At 41.1% G+C, this 20,094-nt stretch overlaps 1 protein-coding gene across 3 annotated transcripts in view; it reads right to left on the bottom strand.

Annotated features, from left to right (window-relative positions):
• Positions 1-8,322: 8,322 nt before the first annotated feature.
• The window catches only part of LOC124161607 (farnesol dehydrogenase-like), a 75,912-nt gene continuing 64,140 nt past the window's right edge, over positions 8,323-20,094 (bottom strand). For all 3 annotated transcript variants that reach the window (XM_046537996.1, XM_046537995.1, XM_046537997.1), the window contains one exon: positions 8,323-8,476. In XM_046537996.1, the coding sequence (XP_046393952.1) occupies positions 8,435-8,476 (42 nt within the window). In that variant the 3' untranslated portion in view covers positions 8,323-8,434. The remainder of the gene's footprint in view (positions 8,477-20,094) is intronic.

The raw sequence follows: 20,094 nt of genomic DNA, 5'->3' as shown, positions 1-20,094 counted from the left end.
ATAACATTACTGAGGGTGTTTTCGGCATGTTATACCACCTATTTACCAATAACCTTGGTCGGAGATTTTCATTTTTCGGCCATTCCAAAATGAACACTAAAAAAATCCAGTTCTGTGCCACCAGAACGTGTGCCTGTATTATTGGTATGTTGTGCTTATAAAATTATTTCAAAATGGGAACTGTTCAATAAAACTACTTGTGTCTAAAATCCTTACTAAAATTTAATTTCAGATGCTTTCCGTTGCAAGCCCACATTAAAGGAATATGGCCATAAGCACATAAAGGAGAAGGCAATTGACTGGTTCAGGCACGCTGAGTCAAGGCATCAGAGGGTGGAGGAAAGGAAAACAAATTGTAAATAAGGAATAATAAAAAAATTTCCTTTGAAACGACACAATTTAAAGTATTATTTATTAAAGGTTGCATCACGTTACGCTTCTGGTGGTGAAGATTTGTGAAAATGTAGTAAGGATTAAATTTTGGCAGTAAATTGGTTGACGTGAGACGTAGCTGCAACGTTGTGGCAACCTATATGGTTTACAGAAGGTTGCAGGCAGGTTGCAATCATGTTACGTGTCACGTTGCAAAGATGTTGTGAAGACGTTGTGAAAACGTAGTACGGAGGACGTTTGGCAGTAAATAAGACGTTGTCACAACGTTGCATGGAACTCCCAGTTGGTTGCCGTGAGACGTTGCTGCAATGTTGTGGCAACCATTATGGTTTACAGGGTTGTACATATTTATTGCTCATCATATCACAAATAGCACTACCACGCACTCACTTCACTCTTTACTTCATCGTCTATATGCAATCGAGTTAGAGACTTAAGTGTTGGATGAAACGAGTGCTTCACGAGTCTATTTTCTCCCAACTCGGGAGAAAACGAAGTTACAGACCTTACAAAAACGAAGATAGGCCCTAGGTATACATCGATCACGAAGGGGTCTACGTCTGGGAGGTTATTTGAACAAGCCTTAACGAAACCAGGTTCCATTTTGCAAATTTACTAGCAAAAAAATGAAGAAATATCACGTAAAATACGTGAAATATAAGTTATTCATCAATGCTCCCGTCCGCTTGCAACTATACTATGGGAGATGACGTCACGTAACGAATAGCCAATTACAGGTCGTTTTACCCTCCTGAATTTCGATGCTAAAACAAAGGCTATTAAAACTTAAATAATAAATTAATAACAAAACACATGGAATTTTCATTAAACATATGTGAACTTCAAACATGTATGCACTAAATGGAAAGGGTTTCATGCTTATTCCTCACCCATGCAAACACTATTATGTATATCCGTTTAATAATTTAAATTTTAATTCTTTGATTCTTTTTCAGTTACTTGGGAAGTGGGATCACAATGACTCAACTACATATTTACTATCGCTTAAGGGACAAACACCGGTGGGAAAAATCGTAAGAGAGGTGACGACAGAAATATGGGCAACAATGAAAAACGAATGTATTCCTGATATAAGTACCGAAAAGTGGAAGTGTATTGCAGAAGACTTTCACTCAATTACAAATTTTCCAAACTGTGTAGGTGCACTTGACGGAAAACATATACAACTTACCAAACCGTGGAATAGTGGCTCGATGTACTATAACTATAAACATTATTGTTCAATTGTGCTGCTTGCATTGTGATGCAAACTACTTGTTTACTTTCATCGATGTCGGGGGCTTTGGAAAAGAAAGCGACAGCACTATTTGCAAAGATAGTACCTTGAATGCAGCTTTGAACAGCAATACGTTAAATTTACCTGTAGCAAGACCAATTGGTGATACTACTTCACCGTTTGGGCATTTGCCATGTCAAGTCATGTAATGCGTCCTTACCCTAAGAAATCACTCACAATTCGAAAAAAGTTTATAATTACCGCCATTCACAGCGCGTAGACTCATAGAATGTTCTTTTGGGCTGCTAAGCAATAAGTGGCAAGTATTTCATCGCGCACTGAATGTAGATGTATTGCTTGCGGAAAATATTGTGAAAGCTTGCTGCATATTTCACAATTTCGTGCGAATAAGAGATGGTTTTGAGGAAACCTTGAATGTAGTTTGCTTTCAAAATCTGAATGCTGACAATGAGAGTAGAAGCACAAAAGAAGCTCTAAGTATTCGAGATATGCTGAATACTTCGATAGTCCAGATGGCAGTTTGGAATGGCAATACCTCGAGTGATCTAGAAACACCGTCTTAGCCTTGAGGTTATGTCTTCAGATAACAGTTTAAAAAATTAATATTTCAAATCACAGTTAATGTATAATACATACATAATATGAAACAATAATTATCATTGTAAATAGCACATATAATGCATTTTTAAATTTTTGCTACCCTGAATAAACTATTATTGAATTGAAAGTACCACGAGTTTATTAATTCATGTAATGTTTAGAATGCACTTACCATATTCATTTTTTTCTTCCTCCGTAGAATTCTCCTTCTCTATAAATAATTCTACCAACTCCAACCAACCCTTTCGCCTTTCATCTCTGTCCGAGTACACTTCACTACTCATGTTCAACAACGCTGGCATGGTTTGCACTACTAGGATAAAACGTTCCACGTCAAGCCTAGCCATGATCACAAGTTACACTGGAGAAAACAAAACATACAAAACTACTGGTGTCGCCACAAAGTAGCTCTAGTGTGCAGTGCTCCATATGATTCAATGCTTTTCGGCTGGTGGCGCGTCCATGGTGGCGAGCAAAGGGGGGCTCTGGCCACCGCAATTTTGGCCGAGCTTCCAGGAGCGCGACCAAGCCACCTGAGTGGCCCAGTGTGCTGTTGTACATATAACTCAATGCCTTTCGTGGTGGCGCTTCCATGGTGGCGCCACTTTGGTGGCCTAGTGTGCAAAGGCCCTTAACTCGGAACTGAGAAATTCGCCCTCGCTTGGGGACTAGACTCGCGCGCACCCCATCGTAAAAACCTCTCTGCCGGTTAAATTCCCTTCCTCGATGAGCCACGCATGACCACGGGGAATAGAACCCCACGGAACAGGGCGATCGCTATTTTCCGATGCGGTGGCGTGCATCAGCGGCATTGTCGATGCGGGACTTCGAAAATTTTCGGCTGCTGGATGGTAAGGTTTTTGTGTCCGGTGGGCGCCTCAGTAAGTGTGGCAGGGGGTGTCCGGGGACCAGCTGTTCAATTGTAAGAGAATCAAAAATAGGTGCGCGACTGAGTACTTTGACTATGAGTTCGTCTCGAGTAGCATTTATCATAATCTTTCCTCCCTCTCCTTGCTACCTTGGCGAAGCAAGCCTGCTGGAGGATGTTTTTATGCCATGCGATCGAAAAGGAGGAACTTACCGGCTCTCCATCTGACGCACAAGTCCAAGTTCATTCGCGTACTTGGAGTTCGTCGTGACACGTACCAGAGTGAGGAACACTTCGGATCGCCTCTGAGGCGCTCTGAAAAGAGCACTCGCCATTCGCTCGATGGCCGCCTTAGCGGGTTGCCACTCCGGTTTTCGAGCATGAAGTGCCGTTTGTCAGTGATATGAAAATAGTATGATGCGTGCGCAAAACACTGAACTTGTTCATTGGCATTCTGCGCACTGTTTTGGTCATGGAGTAAGTGTATCCCTATAGAGAAATCGCCAGTGTGTTCAAGTGTGTTTGGGGGAACACCTTGTGATGACAATGTGGTATTGAGTTTATTCTCCGTTCCTTTAGAGTGATGGAAGAGGAATTGGCTGCCTAACGTCCCCGGGATCCTAGGATTCTGCTTCATTCTCGTCGGAACGATTTGAATTGCTGTATGTACTAAGGTAAGGTTAATCATCACATTGACATTGTAGTATATGGCCTATTTTAGCAAAATTTGGATTGAAATGGATAGTTGTCCTCGAGAAAATAATATCATTCGATATCGTGGGCTTTTTTTGTAATTTTCGTATTTGTTATGTTTTCCATTTCTTAACACCCTGCTGCTATTCAAATTACAATAGTAGACGTCTCAATCATTTTCCAGATATTTTCATGAACCGTTGGGGTTGCAACCATAGTATTGTACACCGGCCTCGCTGGCGGTGGGGTAAAGTGATTGCCTTCCGTACTGAAGGTCGCGGGTTCGAATCCCGTCTGGGTAGACTGTCCCCATCCAGGGCATGAATGATTGTGCACGTGTAGTAAATAACTTGTCAGAAAACCCAGAAATTATGTTCTGTTTTCGGCGGTATGATAATAAGCTGAAACGAAAAAAAATATTGTTGCAGCCCCTTGCATTCCCCAAACTGCGCACATTTTACGAAAACTGCACCTTAATTAAGTATTCTCTACCTCGGCGCGTTAAAATTAATTTATAACTTCGTCAAATGCAACATTTTTCTCAAATTATCTATACAACTAAGTATTTTTTCCAAATCCTTACACGATGAAAATTTAAAATGAATAGCGGTCCGTCGCTCCTGCTCCGTTGCCTACCACACGCAACTCTGTATATTGCTTCTCGTATGCTGCTTATTTCCAATCAAAGTGTAGCAAGGAATGTTAAATGCATAACTGTACTAACTAAAACATCAAGATGGTCAGACGTAATGTAATGTAGCGATTTCCTGAATAAAACACGCGTTACCGTTTTAACCCGTCATTATGAAGGTTGTTGTTCTTTTAAGGTATACAGGTGGTATGACTATATTTATATGTGAGCAAATAAAATTATATTTTAACGGAATAAAAAATAATATAAAACATTAAGACGATCGACAAAAGAATTCTAGGCGAAATGATTAAGATCAAAATGACGGGTCTGATCCTTCTATTATTAAATCGGAATCAATAGAGCCGTTTTGGGGAAAGAGAGTCCGAAAGATAAAACTCCGATCGGTGTGGACACGAGGTCCCACGCCTCCACATTTCTTCCGCTGTTGACTCATTGTTGCGCACTTTGACTCCAGCCAATCCAGCCTGGTCGCAAGCAGCCTCCCGGAGCCACGCTCCGCTTCCTCGTCGCCTATTTCAGCGAGGGACGCTTGTCTCGTGCTTTTTTTGCCAACCCACCAGAGTTTCTCCCAGCGATTCTCCCGATTCATTCAACCGGATCATGGATGCACGCGGACTTTCGGAAAAAAACACGGTGAGTAGATCTTATAGGCTGCTTGTCTTTGCTTTTCACTGATTTTGATTCTGGTCATTGAGCGATGTTTTTTAGGACTCAGTGCGTGATTGCTATCGGGAAAAGTTGTTAGACGTCAGATGAAACTAAAATTTCGTAAGGAAGGATATTGAGGGGGTTAGGTTATTTACGACATTTTTACTGTTTTATCCTCGTTCATTTCTGTGGATACTAGGGTTTTTGTACGTACACACTAGTGAGGCACTTAGTTGTGTCAATGAGCTTGCTCATGAGTTGTTGCTCTGTTAGCCTTTGTTCAATGCTTCTAGTCATTTCAAAGGTTAGCGGTCGATGTGGAGACACTTTTAGTATTCATTACGAATCAAACAACCCCCTTTTCCAGCGGGTCTTTGACAGATTGATTTTGGGTGCATGCAGGGGGAGTGATCGCTCCTTGATCAGTGAGCGGACTGTGACGTCAGCGCTCACTGAGCGATCACATTCCCCCTAGATGGTGAATGCTTAGTGAGCGTTTTGGTGGGAAGCTTGAAATGCAAAACATTCAATATGGCGCCCAGCTCTTGTGTATACTTTTGTGTAGCGGCTGCGAAATATCCTTTAATTCCTGTGATAAGTTCATACCTTGTGACTCTGTCCCGAATATATATATATCACTCTAAATGTACGGGCCTTAAGAATTTATCTCTAACAGTTCCTTACGAGTCGCGTGATATTTATTGGAAATGCCTTTTGTGTCGATCGCCCAAACATTTCGTTGGGAATCTGGTGGCTCACATTGAAGTCTTGAAAAAAGAGGTAGAACTAAAACGAACGTATTTCCCATGCTTAGAAAGCAATACTTTCACATTTGCTAATTCCGTGAAATCCACTTCGTCTTAAAGTTTCTTGAATGAGATTTAATAATTGATCAAGGACGTCACTTGACGTTGTTATTATTATCACAATAAACTGTTTGTGAACATTGGGTGACTAATGATGAAGTTGAATATCTCAGCATTCCGGGACATAGTGGTATCGATGCTCACCTTTCATCATCAAATCTCTCGTTGGGTGAACCTCGGTTCGAAATTTCATCTTTAGATATCCTGTTGATTGGAGCTCATTGCTAGTCACGCAGCAGTTATCATCGATGATGTGTCCTAATTTTAGTTTTCATTGATGTATTATTTTAGCAATCGGTTGAAATTGTCGGTTAGAGTCACGTGCTTGGAAAATCTAGTTATCTAAATATTTTGCTTGGCTTGCATTAAACTGATTTGGAAGGGCAAAAAAAAAAATATATAATTCGTATCTTAATAGAACCAATATTATAGGGAAGTGCACTAATTTTTTTTATTGCTGAATTTGAAAGTTTAGCCTAAAAAGAAACATTAGTATAGTCACTTTTATTTTCCGCATCTGGGGTATGCACTTTAAAACGTTTTGAAAGTCGGAAAATTTCATGTTGCGCTGAAACACGGTGCCTCCATCTTGATTGAGATGTGACGTCACAAGGCAGTAGTCACCAGTGGAGTATCGCTGTATTCCGTCGCCTTCTTTAGCGCGGCGAGAGTTTCCGGGAATCGGTGGAGTTTGCTTCCTAAAAATGTCATCTAGTACCGAAAACATGAATTCAAAATAGAATTATAAATGATTTTTTGTTCCAAATTTCATCTCGACGTCGAAACAAAAGCCTGGAGAAGATATTCATTCCCGTGCCTTAAGCACAAGCTATACGGAATAAATGGTTCAAGGCTGCTCCTGACTCTTACCTATCGATGATATTCTGTTTTGAAGATCATTTGAAGGTATTGTAAGTTCAAATTGATATTTATATTATAATAATTTACTTAATAGGTACGTCAGTCACATCAGAAAGTGTGTTGAGTCAAAATATAGCATCTTCCGCGTAGACCTACGTAATTTATAAACTGAAAGTAGTTTGGTTAAAGAATTATAGCTTTAATACTGGCGGGTCTGTAGGGTATAGAAAACTCGCCAAGGTAAGCGAAAGGTGTGGGCGCCCTCCCCAGACATTTTTTAGGATAAAAGGTTTAAAATGGTAGGTTTTGCGGCTGTGTGAACAGTTAAATATTTTGTGGCTCATCCGTCCCCCTAATATTAATAACCAAATGTTTTATGAAAAGATTCTCTGAGCTTTTGGGGGGGTTTTATCCCCCAAAAACCCCCCTCGCTGCGTCCCTGCTTCGCTTCGCTATTTTTATTTAGCTTCATTCGCTTTATCTTGCGCCTGATAAAAAAACAAAAACTGTTGTTTATCAGAAGGCGCTTGACGCAAGACATAAAACCCGAATGTGTAGGGCACACCGTGGTGCGTTTACGCATGCAGCACGTTTTTTCCAAACAGAGATACTATAACTGGCGCGCCTAAAGTCATTTGATACGAATGCTGCTTCACAGGGACTTTTCTTACACTATTTTGAGAATCAGTCAGGCGTCGGTCTAGCGTTGCGTTAACCTGCCCCGTGAACGAGCCAAGTTTACGCAACGGACTTGGACCTAAAAACATTTGTTTACGGTTAATAACACAAATAGCCAACAACTGAACGAGTATAATTTTTATTTCATCAATATTTTCTCATTTAATTTATAATAAATCAAATATGATTAAAACGATACAGCCGCTCTTTATTTATAAATGGTGCAACTAAACTATAAGTTCATTGAATGTTAGGCGGTACGAAGTTCGCCGGGTCAGCTAGTTTTATTATAAAATAAGAGAGATAGACTGTTGAACAGATAGATGCAGACTGCCGTTTTATTCCGCGTAAGATAAGAGACTTTAACGATAGCGATAGGACTTACAAATAGGTTAGTTGATTTGTAGTGTAGCCTAATAACTTACGTATTCCTTATTTCATGTTTATGAATTTTCCTAAGTATTTCTAACAGCATACTTTGCTTGTTCTAGCATCATAGGCAGATTGCCTTCTTGAGCAGTTGGCAAGTATAGTCTTTGCAATAAATGAGGAAGCATAATTTGCGTAAAACTCTGCAATTTATTCAGCATTTCCGTTGAAATCAGCAAAGGATTTTTTAAGTGATAATAAGATGCTGCTCTGCACTTAATTCGTTTTTTCCTTCATGGCAGTGAAAGTGAAATTAGTCCACATATACTTTAATTTAATTCCGTAAAAAATAGACTAAGGGTAAGTAGCATTAAATATTGCGAATCCCACGTCTGAGGGAAAATTCGCCGCTGATAGAACGAAACGAATGCCATATGTTTAGCAAATATTTTATTCAAAGAAGAAATGTGAAAGTGACATACTTAATTTCATTATTTCAAAATAAATCAAATAGGAACACTTCGCATTTGGTCACTGGTCCAGATTTAGAAATGGTCCCCAACTGGTCGAACCATGATTTCCGCTATCTGAAAGGTAAGAGGAAGAGTTCATCATGAGTGGGTTGTTCAAAATTTATTTATTTGTTCTTTAACGTGATAAAGTACTGATGAATCATTCTAATGAATAATTTATCTCTCTAATCTTTCTTGTCTACTTAAAAATAGTTCAATATCATATACAGGGGTGGATCCAGGATTTCTTTCTGCGGGGGGCACAAGCAAGGCCGTATCCAATATTTTGTTCTGGGGGGGGGGGGCACAAGGATACCCCGTAATACAATACGAGAGCAGTGATAACGGGACCGTATTAAAAATCTTGCATATTTTTTAAGGGTCTGGGAGGGGCAAGCGTGTCCCCCCCCTAGATCCGCCTATGATCATGTATCTATTATATTATGATGGACAAGATTTCTATGTCATCACGTTTTTATAGTTACTCTGTTGAGTTTTTTTTGTCTTGCCGAACAATATTTTGCAACTAACATTTCACCCACTTCCCGAGTACTCACTAAGTTACAATTTTCGGTACAGATCAGGATAAGGTGAGAATGTTTTCTGTTTACGGCTATTCAACGCTGAGCAAATGTAACAATAATGAGTTTTGTTATAATATTGCTATAGATTAAAAAATAATCTATTAAATAAACTTTTTATTTAATCTAAAAAGAAAAAATATTACAACATAATTGTTACGGAGGCTTCCGCGGTGAGTTAATTGGTGATTGTGTTTCGGGTTCATTCCGCGTTGACTCATATTTTGAGGACGTCAGTTTCGGGCGCGTTCCAGCTCCCGTCTTCGGGTCCAATTATTATTATAGTAGTATTCTACCGATTAAGGTAGGTTTCCATGGAGTGTTCAAGAAGTGATCTTGAAGCCACCCTTTCCTTCAGGCACTGCCTTCTTTAATTCACTGTAAGGCCTAATCCCTTTCAATCTATCTAAAAATCCTACTCTTTTCCTTCCCCTCCCTCGTTTCCCTAACATTCTACCCTCTAACACCATTTTCTACATCCCCTCCCCGCTAAGCACAAACTCCATCCATATCTTCTGTCTCCTCCGTATCTCATCTAAAACCTGCCTCTCCTCAACCACCATGTCCAGCACTTCGTCGTTCCTTTTCCTCTCCGTCCATTTCACCTTCTCCATTCTTCTCCATACCCACATCTCGAATGCCTCCAATCTTCTCTCGTCTTCTTTCCTCAGTTTCCACGTTTCCGCACCGCAGAGAGCTACTCTTCAAATCCAACTCTTCACTAACCTTTTCTTTAACTCTTACATAACGATCCTCTCAGAAGCTCCTTCCTGTTCATGAACGCCTCCTTTGCTAGTGCAATTCGCTTCCTGATGTCCTTGTAATTGTGACCGTTTTCCTCTAATGTGCTACCCAAATAGTTAAACTGCTCTACCTATTCAAGTTTTTCCCCACCTACTTTTATCTTGAGTCTCACATTCCTCGCTCGCGATACTTTACAAAACCGCATTACCTTAGTCTTCTTGTGATTAATCCTCATCCCATACTCCTCGCAACGCTCGTCTAACGCATCCACTAGAGCCTGCAGTCCCCTTGCTGACTGGCAAATCAGCGCCTGATCATCCGCGAACCTCACCGATTTCAACATCATTCCTCCCACTTTCCTTCCAGCTTCCAACTCGTCATACGCTTCTCTTACCATCTCTTCAGCGTACACGGAACAAAGCAGCGGCGATAGAGGACAGCCTCGCCTCACACCTCGCCCAATGCTTGCCCACCCAGATCCCTCGCCCGCTACCCTCACTTGCGCAGTCTGGGCCATAAACAGATTACGAATCAGTCGTCTATCCCTCCCATCTACAACCATTCTCTTGAGAATATCCATTAACTTCACGCAGTTCACACTATCAAACGCTTTTTCAAAATCCACGAAACACGCATATACGTCGTGGTCATATTCTAGGTTCCTCTCAACGAGGGACCTAATTATTGCTATTGCATCACGAGTCGACTTCCCTTTTCTGAAACCAAATTATTCTACGCCCAAATACTCGTTTGCCCTCGCCTCCATTCGTCTGTTCTATATCCTCAGTACCACTTTCGCTGCATGCGATATTAGGCTGATAGTCCTATAATCTCCGCATTCCACAGCTTTCTTCTTTTTCGGAGCGGAATTAAAACCGTCTTCACGAAATCCTCCGGCTACCATCCCTCCTCATAGATCCTGAGGACTAGATCGAAAAACCTTTTCTTACTATCCTTTCCTAGATTCTTTAGGAGCTCATACGGGATATTGTCCCCACCCACGTCTGCTTCCCTATCCTTCGTATCACGAAGTGCTCTCTCTATTTCCGAATCTAATATCCCCGGCCCAAGATCGTCATCCGCCACTGCACTTTTCTCCTCTGATATCAATATCTCCGGCCTGTTTCTTCCGTCATAAGAATCCTCCACTTATTCCTTCCATCTACTCTGTACCTCTTCTCGCTCGGTTAGCATCCTTCCATCTTTAGCCTTACTTTTCGACATGGCCTGCCCTCTTTTGCCACCCGATAGCGACTTGACTTTGACGTACAACACGCCTACTTCTCCATCCTTCTGGAACTTTTCCATTTCCTCACACTGTCTTTTCCACCAAGCCTCCCTTGCTCTCTTAGTTTCATGCCGTAATCCATTATTAATTTGTCTATACATTCTTTTACCCTGCTCTGTGTCCACGTTCTTCCACTTCCTTCTCTCCTCCATTTCTTTTTCCATTGCCTCCGTAACCCAGGGCTTCTTTATCCTTCTGCTGTCAACGTAGCCAATTCACTTCTCCGCCGCTTTGACTGTTCCCGTTTTAATATTATCCCACCCCTCATGTACAGTCTGTGTGCTTCCAATCTCCGCCATACTATTATCCACAAGTTCCTGATATTCTATCCCAATAGTCCCCTTCAGCGCTTCTACATTCCATTTCCTCGCCTTCCTAACTTTCATAAGTCTTTTGAAACTTACGTTGCATTTCATGAGATCTAGGTTGTGGTCTGAATCCGCATCCGCAGCAGGGAAGCTGCTATAGTGTTTCAGTATTCCGAAACCTCTACCTCTGGCTCACCATGTAGTCTATGTGATATTTCTCCATATCCATGGACTTTTCCATGTGTCCCCTCGCCCTTTATGATGATTAAACCACGTGTTTGTGATGAATAATTTTTTTCCTGCAAAATTCTGTTGCTTTCTCTCCCCTGTCATTGCGTATTCCTAATCCAAAATCTCCTATTTCGTGTCCTTCCCTCCCTTCCCCGACTGAGACGTTCCAGTCCCCCATCACTAGCAGATTTTTCTTACCCGGTGTGTCTCTAATTATTTCGTCGAGCTGTTCATATACCTTATCTACTTTTTCCTCCCTATGATTGCTAGTGGGCATGTAAACTTGGACCACCACAAGGTTAGTGGGCCGCGCCTCAATTTCTACCACTAGAATCCTATCGCTTACCTGGTCTATGCCTACCACACGCTTACCCATCTTCCCGTTTAATACTAAAGCTACCCTTCACTGGCTTTCCTCCCCTCCACTATACATAACCCTATACCCATCACACCAACGGTCTTTCCATCCCTCCACCTCACCTCGCATAATCCTAAGATATCTATCCTCCCTTCATCCATTTCCCTTTTGATATTTTCTAACTTCCCCGCCATCATCATAGCCCTCACATTCCACGTCCCTACATTTATAGCTGACTTCTTCTTCTCCTCTTCTTGGTCTTCTTCTCTCTTCATTGCTGCTGCTGCTGCTGATGACGATGATAAGTCTCTGCAAGGATTTCGCATGTTGACGACCCCGAGGACCTTGCCTGCATCGCTGTCGTGACCGACACCGGCCCTTTGCGGACGGGTCCCGGTCGATGAGATTTCGAGGCTCATAAGGTGTACTCCATGTTTTCAGGAAAGAGATAGTTGGTAGGGTTCCCCACTGCCTTTCTAACAGTGTTTTTCACGTGACACCATCGCGTGGACTACCTTTAGTCTGGCTCCTACCCTTCGACCTGTCTGGCATGGGTGGCCATACTGGGAATAATTGCGAATTAATCCCGCCAGTGCAGCTCTAGACGTCATAGAAACGCGCAAGCTTTTCCACCGCGACAAGGTTGTAGCCCAAGGGGAAGGTTCGGGTCCGATATATGACGAAATTAATTTCTCAAACTCATAATTTCATTCGAACTTAAAAAAAGAAAATAAACCATCCTGCTTTCGCCCAAGGTCCTAAATTTAGAGTTTACAGATAATAGACTACATAAACATTATCAAAAGCGTGTAGTGCATCAACATTTTGAATAAAATTCTTTCTGTTTAAATACTTCTTGTAATATTACAAGTAAAACTAAAAGATGATGAAACCATATCACTCCAGTGAAAAATGCGCAACACATTTTCGTTTTTGAACCTGTAGTCTATTATCATCGCGACTGAGCTTAAAGCCACCGCGTGCGTCCACCGGGTATCGGATGGTGGGTCGACCATTAGATATAGAGGTTAGCTGCGAGATAAGCGAGTTCTCTCATCGAATAAGCAGTCGTGGACAAAAAGCGGCGGTGTTCTGAGGGGGTATTGGGCTACCCTTGGGCAAGGTAGACCATTTAAATGATACCAAAACCTGTGAAGATACCGTAACTTAGCGACTAGGGGCCGCTAATAATTATGCCTCTCATCACCCGGGAGAGAGGGCAGCAGTTCTTCTTCACATGTGCGAAGGTGGAGACCATACTGGTCGGTACAGCGACACACATTTCACTACGGGCGTGGTAACATTTACTTTAACGGCTGTAGTACTGCGATGTGGAAGGCAAGGGGAAACCACCACATCATCATCCCGAGGAGTCGTAGCTACTCCACTCAATTTATATAATGACATGATGGAATTCTCTCGGGTAAAATATTCCGGAGGTAAACTAGTCCCCCATTCGGATCTCCGGGCGGGGACTACTCGAGAGGGTACGTCGGTCAAAGGTGTTAGAATGTTAAGGATAGGAACATGGAACGTTAGATCACTTCGTACCTGCGGTAAGATAGAGAACTTGAAGGTGGAGATGCGAAGAATGAACCTCGACGTATTAGGCATTAGCGAAATGAAATGGCCCCAGGAAGGAGACTTTTGGAGTGGAAGCTACAGAATGGTACATACAGGATCGCTAAATGGTAATGCTGGAGTAGGCATAATTCTTAGAAAGAGCGCCGGGATGCATGTCAAAAGCTACCTGCAGTTTAATGAAAGGATAGTAATGGTGGAGATAGATAATAAACCTGTAGCTTCTGTAGTGGTACAGGTTTACATGCCTACGTCAGATTATGAAGATGAAGAAGTAGAAGATGTCTACCAAGATATAGCAGAAGTTATCAAGCAGGTAAGAGGGGAAGAAAATCTTATTATTTTAGGTGACTGGAACGCCGTAGTCGGCGAAGGTCAAGACGGAATAATAACTGGGAAATATGGGTTAGGTAATCGAAATGAAAGAGGAGAAAGGCTACTTGAATTCTGCACTGAGCACAGGCTAGTGATTGCCAACACTTTATTCAAAAACCCCTGCGAAGAAGATACACGTGGAAGATGCCAGGAGACCTTAGAAGATTCCAAATCGACTACATTCTAGTGAAACAAAGATTCAGGAACCAGGTGAAGGACTGCAAAAGTTATCCAGAAGCAGATATCGATTGTGATCATAACTAAGTTATGATGAAATGCCACCTAAATTTTAAAAATTTAAAAAAGCCGTGAAAAACATATGGCAGGTTGAAAAATTGAAGGAGGTTCAGCATCGACTGGCTTTTAAAGAGGCTGTAGAAAATAAAATAAGGGAGGATACTGCCAATAAACCAATGGAAGAGAGTTGGAAAACCATTAGAAGTGGTCTGCAGGCAGCAGCTGAGGAAGTTCTTGGTAAAAGAAGAGCCGTTATAAAAAAAAACATGGATGACGTAGGAAGTATTAGACCTCATTGAAGAAAGAAGAAAATACAAGGCTGCGAAAACAGAGGAAGGACAGAATTGTTACAAGAGGATAAGGAACGAAATATGTCGCAAAGCGCGGAAGGCTAGAGAAACGTGGATGAAAAGTATTTGTAAAGACGTAGAAAACATTCTTAAACATGGAAAAGTAGAGGCCGCTTATAGGATAGTGAGGAACCACTTTAAGGAAAGGGGCGTAAGATGTAATACCCTTAGGGACAAAGACGGAGAACTAATGATTGAAAACGAAGAAAAAGGGAAGACATGGAAGGAATATCTGGAAGATGTGTACAAAGGAAGCAGCCTCAGAACGAATGCTATCGAAAACGAGAGGGAAGTGGATGCCGATGATATGGGAGCCCCAATTTTAAGATCAGAATTTGATGCGGCTGTAAGAGACCTCAGGATAAATAAAGCGTCTGGCATTGATGACATTCCTGCAGAACTAATTAAAAATTCAGGAGAGAAGACGTTGAACCAGCTATACAAAATCATCAGTGAAATGTATTCCACAGGTGAGATCCCAAAGGACTTCGAAAGGAACATTATAACCCCTATTCCTAAGAAGAAAATAGCGGAGAACTGCGAGGACTTTAGGACCATAAGCCTTACTACTCATGCGTCGAAGATACTGACAAGGATCATCTATAGAAGAATAGAATGAAAAGCAGAAGAGTACTTGGATGAGGACCAATTTGGATTCAGAAAAAACAAAGGCACAACGGAAGCAATATTGGCCCTTAGACTGCTCATAGAGAAGAGAATGGAAAAGAACAAGCCAACATTCGTTGCGTTTGTGGACTTAGAGAAAGCATTTGACAACGTGGATTGGAGCACAATGCTTGGAATTCTAAAGGAAATTGGGGTTCTTTATAATGACAGAAGAATCATACACAGTTTATACAAAAACCAAGTAGCGGTGATAAAATCAGGGTCCAGCTGTGAAGAAGCAAGAATTAGGAAAGGAGTGCGACAAGGCTGTTCATTGTCACCCGTAATTTTCAACGTTTACATTGAGAAAGCTATCAATGAAATCAAAGAAAAGGCATTGGGAGAGAATATCCATGGAGAAAAAATTAGCATGCTAAGATTTTCCGATAACATAGCCGTTATAGCAGAAACAGAGAGGGATTTGAAAAATATTCTGATTAATATGGGTAGGGTAATGGGTAGATATCAACTGAAAATAAGCACGAAGAAAACCAAGATCTTAGTATGCAGCAGAAGAGAAGAAGTCAAGACCAACATTAAAATAGGGAAGCAAAAACTGATAGAGGTGGATGAATTCGGTTATTTGGGAAGCAAAATAACTAGTAACGGGAGAAGTAAGAAAGAAATTATCAGCAGAATAGCCCAGACGAAGAGAGCATTCCACCAAAAGAGAGACCTGCTTACAGCGGGAAACTTAAATATAGAAGTAAAGAAACAATTTATAAGAACCTACATTTGGAGTATGCTCCTATACGGAAGTGAGGCATGGACAGTGACCGCAGCGGAGAAAGCAAGGATAGAGGCCTTCGAAATGTGGTGCCACAGATGGATGATGAAAATCAAATGGATCGACCTAGTTAATAACGAGGAAGTCCTAAGAAGAATGGGAGAGAAGAGAAGCCTCATGAAAACCTTAACGAGAAGACGGAACAACCTTATAGGCCACATCTTGAGACATGATGGCCTGATGAAAACAATCGTCGAAGGACAAGTGGAAGGCAAGAACGGAAAAGGAAGACCTCGAACAAAATATATGGAACAAGTGAAGAAGGATGTGAAAGAGAAGAAATGCGTTGGTGTGAAAAGATTAGCTGATAGGAGAACTGAGTGGAGAGCTGCGTCAAACCAATCCTAGGATTGTTGACCAGTGATGATGATGAGTCTATTATCTGTGAATTTCTTGCGCGGGAGCTGGGACCAAGGTTTATTTTCTTCTTTTTAGTTCGAATAAAAGTTTCGGTTTCCAGTGAGCAAGAAGAAAACGAAGAGGGCGTTAACATGAACAGTTCAACCTACCTCTACTATGTTTAGAGATAAACAGAATTGCCATGAACTGATCTGCTGTTTCTAACATCGTTTTAGTTTCCCATTGATTTTGATCTTCCTCGTTCAAACGGAAAACCGCCTGATGAACTCTTTACTCAAAAGTAAGAGCATAAATTTGTCAACACAATCATAACCGTTCAAAGTTATCCGCTGGGCATGTGACTACTGTATAAGGTACTAGAACGTGAAACGATAGATTAAAAAATAAACGTATTTATTTTCGTATTTACTAAACGTTCTTAGTGTTTTCGTGCAGTTGAAATGTTAAATCGTGGGAATACGGGAGCTGAAATATTTCTTGAGAACATCAGAAAGACATAATTTTTTTGGCGATTTGGGTACCCTAATATTGAAGCAAGGTTGCTTATTTTTTATTTTTTCTCGGATTTTTTATTTCTACCTCTTAAAATATGCAATGGGGTGCAGAATAGATATCCTAAAAATTTCAGCTTACTTGTTTAACAGTTAGAGGTCGCTCAAAGAGCATTAATACAATAACATTAAATTTTCCCGATTTTTTAAAGTAACTTCATTTTTAGGGGCAACGCCCAATTTTGCAGTACTTATGGCCAAAATTCGCTCCATTTTAACGTCCGCTCCACAGTTTTCCAGGAATACAATACTTTTCCGCGAGCTACAGCCATGCGTCACACCCCTGACGGCGAGCTGGCCGCTCGCAGGCCGCATTCATGGTCAGCGACCGTCATTGCCTTACCTACGCCCCTCGCGCCTTTACCAGTGAAAGTCGGCAAAAGATCTGAGGAGTCGAATACTATGGAGGCGTTTTTCATACCGAGTGTTTGCTGTAGTTTATCCTTTAAAATAACTAAATCACTGTTCTTCGAACCTAATTAATGATAAAAAAAGAAATTTTCATGTTAAGAATCCTAAATAATATGATAGACTGAGAACCTAAGATATGAAAGCAGTTAGTTAACTCTATTTAAGCTTGTCGAATCAATTGAAAATGCTTTATTATGTTCGCTTATCTCCTCTCTTCAACGCAGTTGTGAACAATCTCAGCGGTGGCCCGGCCACTGGCAGTTCCGGTGAGTTATGGAATCTTTAATGTTGTTTTTATTTCATCAATCGGCCATTAGATTTATAGAACAATTTAATGGTGTAATATGCAAATAGCATTTACTTACTTGATTCAACGAATGAGTAAATATTTCCTTTAGTACACAGTAACCCATGTTACCACAACATAGTAGCAACAAGAACCGTTGCCGCTCCTCTCGCGCTAATCCCCAAGGCATCAAAGATTAGTGCAATTTGGGGTGTAATTAGGAGTTTCCTACCCATCTACTTGACGACTCCGTTGGTGTATCATCAACAGAATCCGTTCCAGAAATATCCTCACTGCTTAAGATTAAAATATCGTCATTTATTAAAAGAATAATTTATCATTAACAACAATGACATTACATGAAAAGGTAATCGATAGAGATTTATTTTTACAAGGCGTACTTCGTTTTCTGTGTACTCTTCAATTCAGACTTGCTGCGATACTCGTCATATCTTCTCTTCCTCTCCACTCGACGCGCTGACTTCTCTAACTCCTCTCTCTCTCTATTAAGTGCTAGATTAAGGATCTCATTATTTGGCAAGCTAAAGGCGCGTTATAGCTGTCCCGGTAAATCAAGTCCACCCCAACCAGCCAGTTTACAATGCATTTCATATAATGTGCATTTCTATATGATGTGGGTCATTACTTTTTTGGTACTAGCAGAAACTTAAAACTAATAATTGTAAGGAAGTTTTTCAGAAAAAAAAATATTTTGAAAACTCTCTCTCTCTATAAGTGCTAACTTAGGATCTTTTGAAGTAGGTGTCCCGGTCGCCTCTTTATTATCAAGAGCACTTTATCCACATCATTTTGAATAACTTCCTGAGTATTTACCGTGGCAATATCAAACGACTGATCCAATTTTTCATTCAATTCCATATCATTATTTATCTGTTGCATAGGTCGCTGTCAAAAATAAATCTTGAATCATTACAGCTCAATGCACAGTGCCTCTATTTTATAAATTCCAAGTATTTCTTGAATAATTTGAATTCTCGACATAATAGTCCGGAATGGAACCACGAACCTCATCGTTAGTCTCGTATTTGCACACACTCCCTGTTTCAGGGGTAAGTGGTGGTGATAGAAAACCTGCAGCACTTCGCGAATCAAAGGCAGCTTTTTTTCGCGAAACAAGCGGCCATGGCTGCTGGGACGCCGATTAGGAATACTTCCAAAGACTTACGCACGATAAACAACATTGTTTTTATCAATAGCGTCTCGACTCCGAAAATTTACTCTACGCACTCTACGCCATTTAAAATCCGACTGCAATGAGGTTAAAGGGGGAGTAAAACACGCAAACTCGGGTAAGAAAACATACACATAGTTGTCTCTAAACATCATTTTCAATGGTTCCATCTATTCTGCTTCATCTCAACGAAAGTCTCATGAGTTTATAAAAATGTAAAACAATATAGGTTTTTAAGTAACTCCTCCCCTCTTCCACAGACTCCCGTTAGGGAAGGCGCGAGGGGGGCGTAAGGCAGTGAGGGGCGCAGAATCTAGCAGTTGACCGTGATGCGGCCTGCGAGCGACCAGCTCGCCGTCAGGTGTTTGACGCGCGGCTGTAACTCGCGGAAAAGTATTGTATTCTTAGAAAACTGTTGAGCGTGCGTTAAAATGGAGCGAATTTTGGCCCTGAAGATTTGCAAAATTATGCGTTACCCCTGAAAATGATGTTACTTCAAAAAATCGGGAAAAATTAATGTTATTGCGTTTATGCTCTTTGAGCGACCTCTAAATGTTAAACAATTGAGCTGAAATTTTTGGGATATCCATTCTGCACCTCATAGCATATTTTAAGAGGTAGAAATCAAAAATCAGAGAAAAAATAAAAAATAAGCAACACCCTAAAGCAGGGGTTAAGATGGAAGTAAATGACAGCATCATCATCTTGTGGTGTTCTGCTCGTTGGCAGGTCCCCCGCGCCAATGCTGTCTCCATTCCCTCCTGTCTCCGGACATCTCCTTGAAGTATCCATACCTTCCAATTTTTATGTATTCAATGAACTTCATCCTTCTCCTTCCCCTTCTTCTGATCCCTTCCACCGATCCCTCCAAAGCTACTTTCAAAATCCCATTCCCTCTCATCAAATGTCCCAGCCAGTTACCCTTCCTTTTATTTATTTTGTCCATCAACGTTCTTTTCTCATCTATTTAATACTCGCTCATTCCTAACTCGATCCGTCCACCGTATTCCCTCCATCTTCCTCCAAACACACATCTCAAACGCCCCAATCCTGTCCCTGTCTCTCTTCCCCATCGTCCAAGTCTCACATCCATACATAAACACACTCCACACATAGCATTTCACCAATCTCGTCCTCAATTTTAATTCCAGTGCCTTGTTACACAAGGCTCTTTTCTTCTTCTCGAAAACTTCTTTCGCCATTCCTATCCTTCTTTTTATTTCTCCTATACTTTTCCAGTCTTCAGTTATCAAAGTTTCCAAGTAGCTGTAGGTTCTCACTTTCTGTATTTCACCTTCTTTTGTCTTCACCCTCATAACATCTACATTTCTCACTATTATCACTTTAGTCTTCTTAAGGTTTATTTTCATTCCATATGTTTCCATTC

Source organism: Ischnura elegans, chromosome 6 (assembly GCF_921293095.1).
Source record: "Ischnura elegans chromosome 6, ioIscEleg1.1, whole genome shotgun sequence".
Lineage (NCBI taxonomy): Eukaryota > Metazoa > Arthropoda > Insecta > Odonata > Coenagrionidae > Ischnura > Ischnura elegans.
The sequence above is the reverse complement of the archived record's forward strand: the minus strand, read 5'-3'. Positions and strand labels throughout refer to the sequence as shown.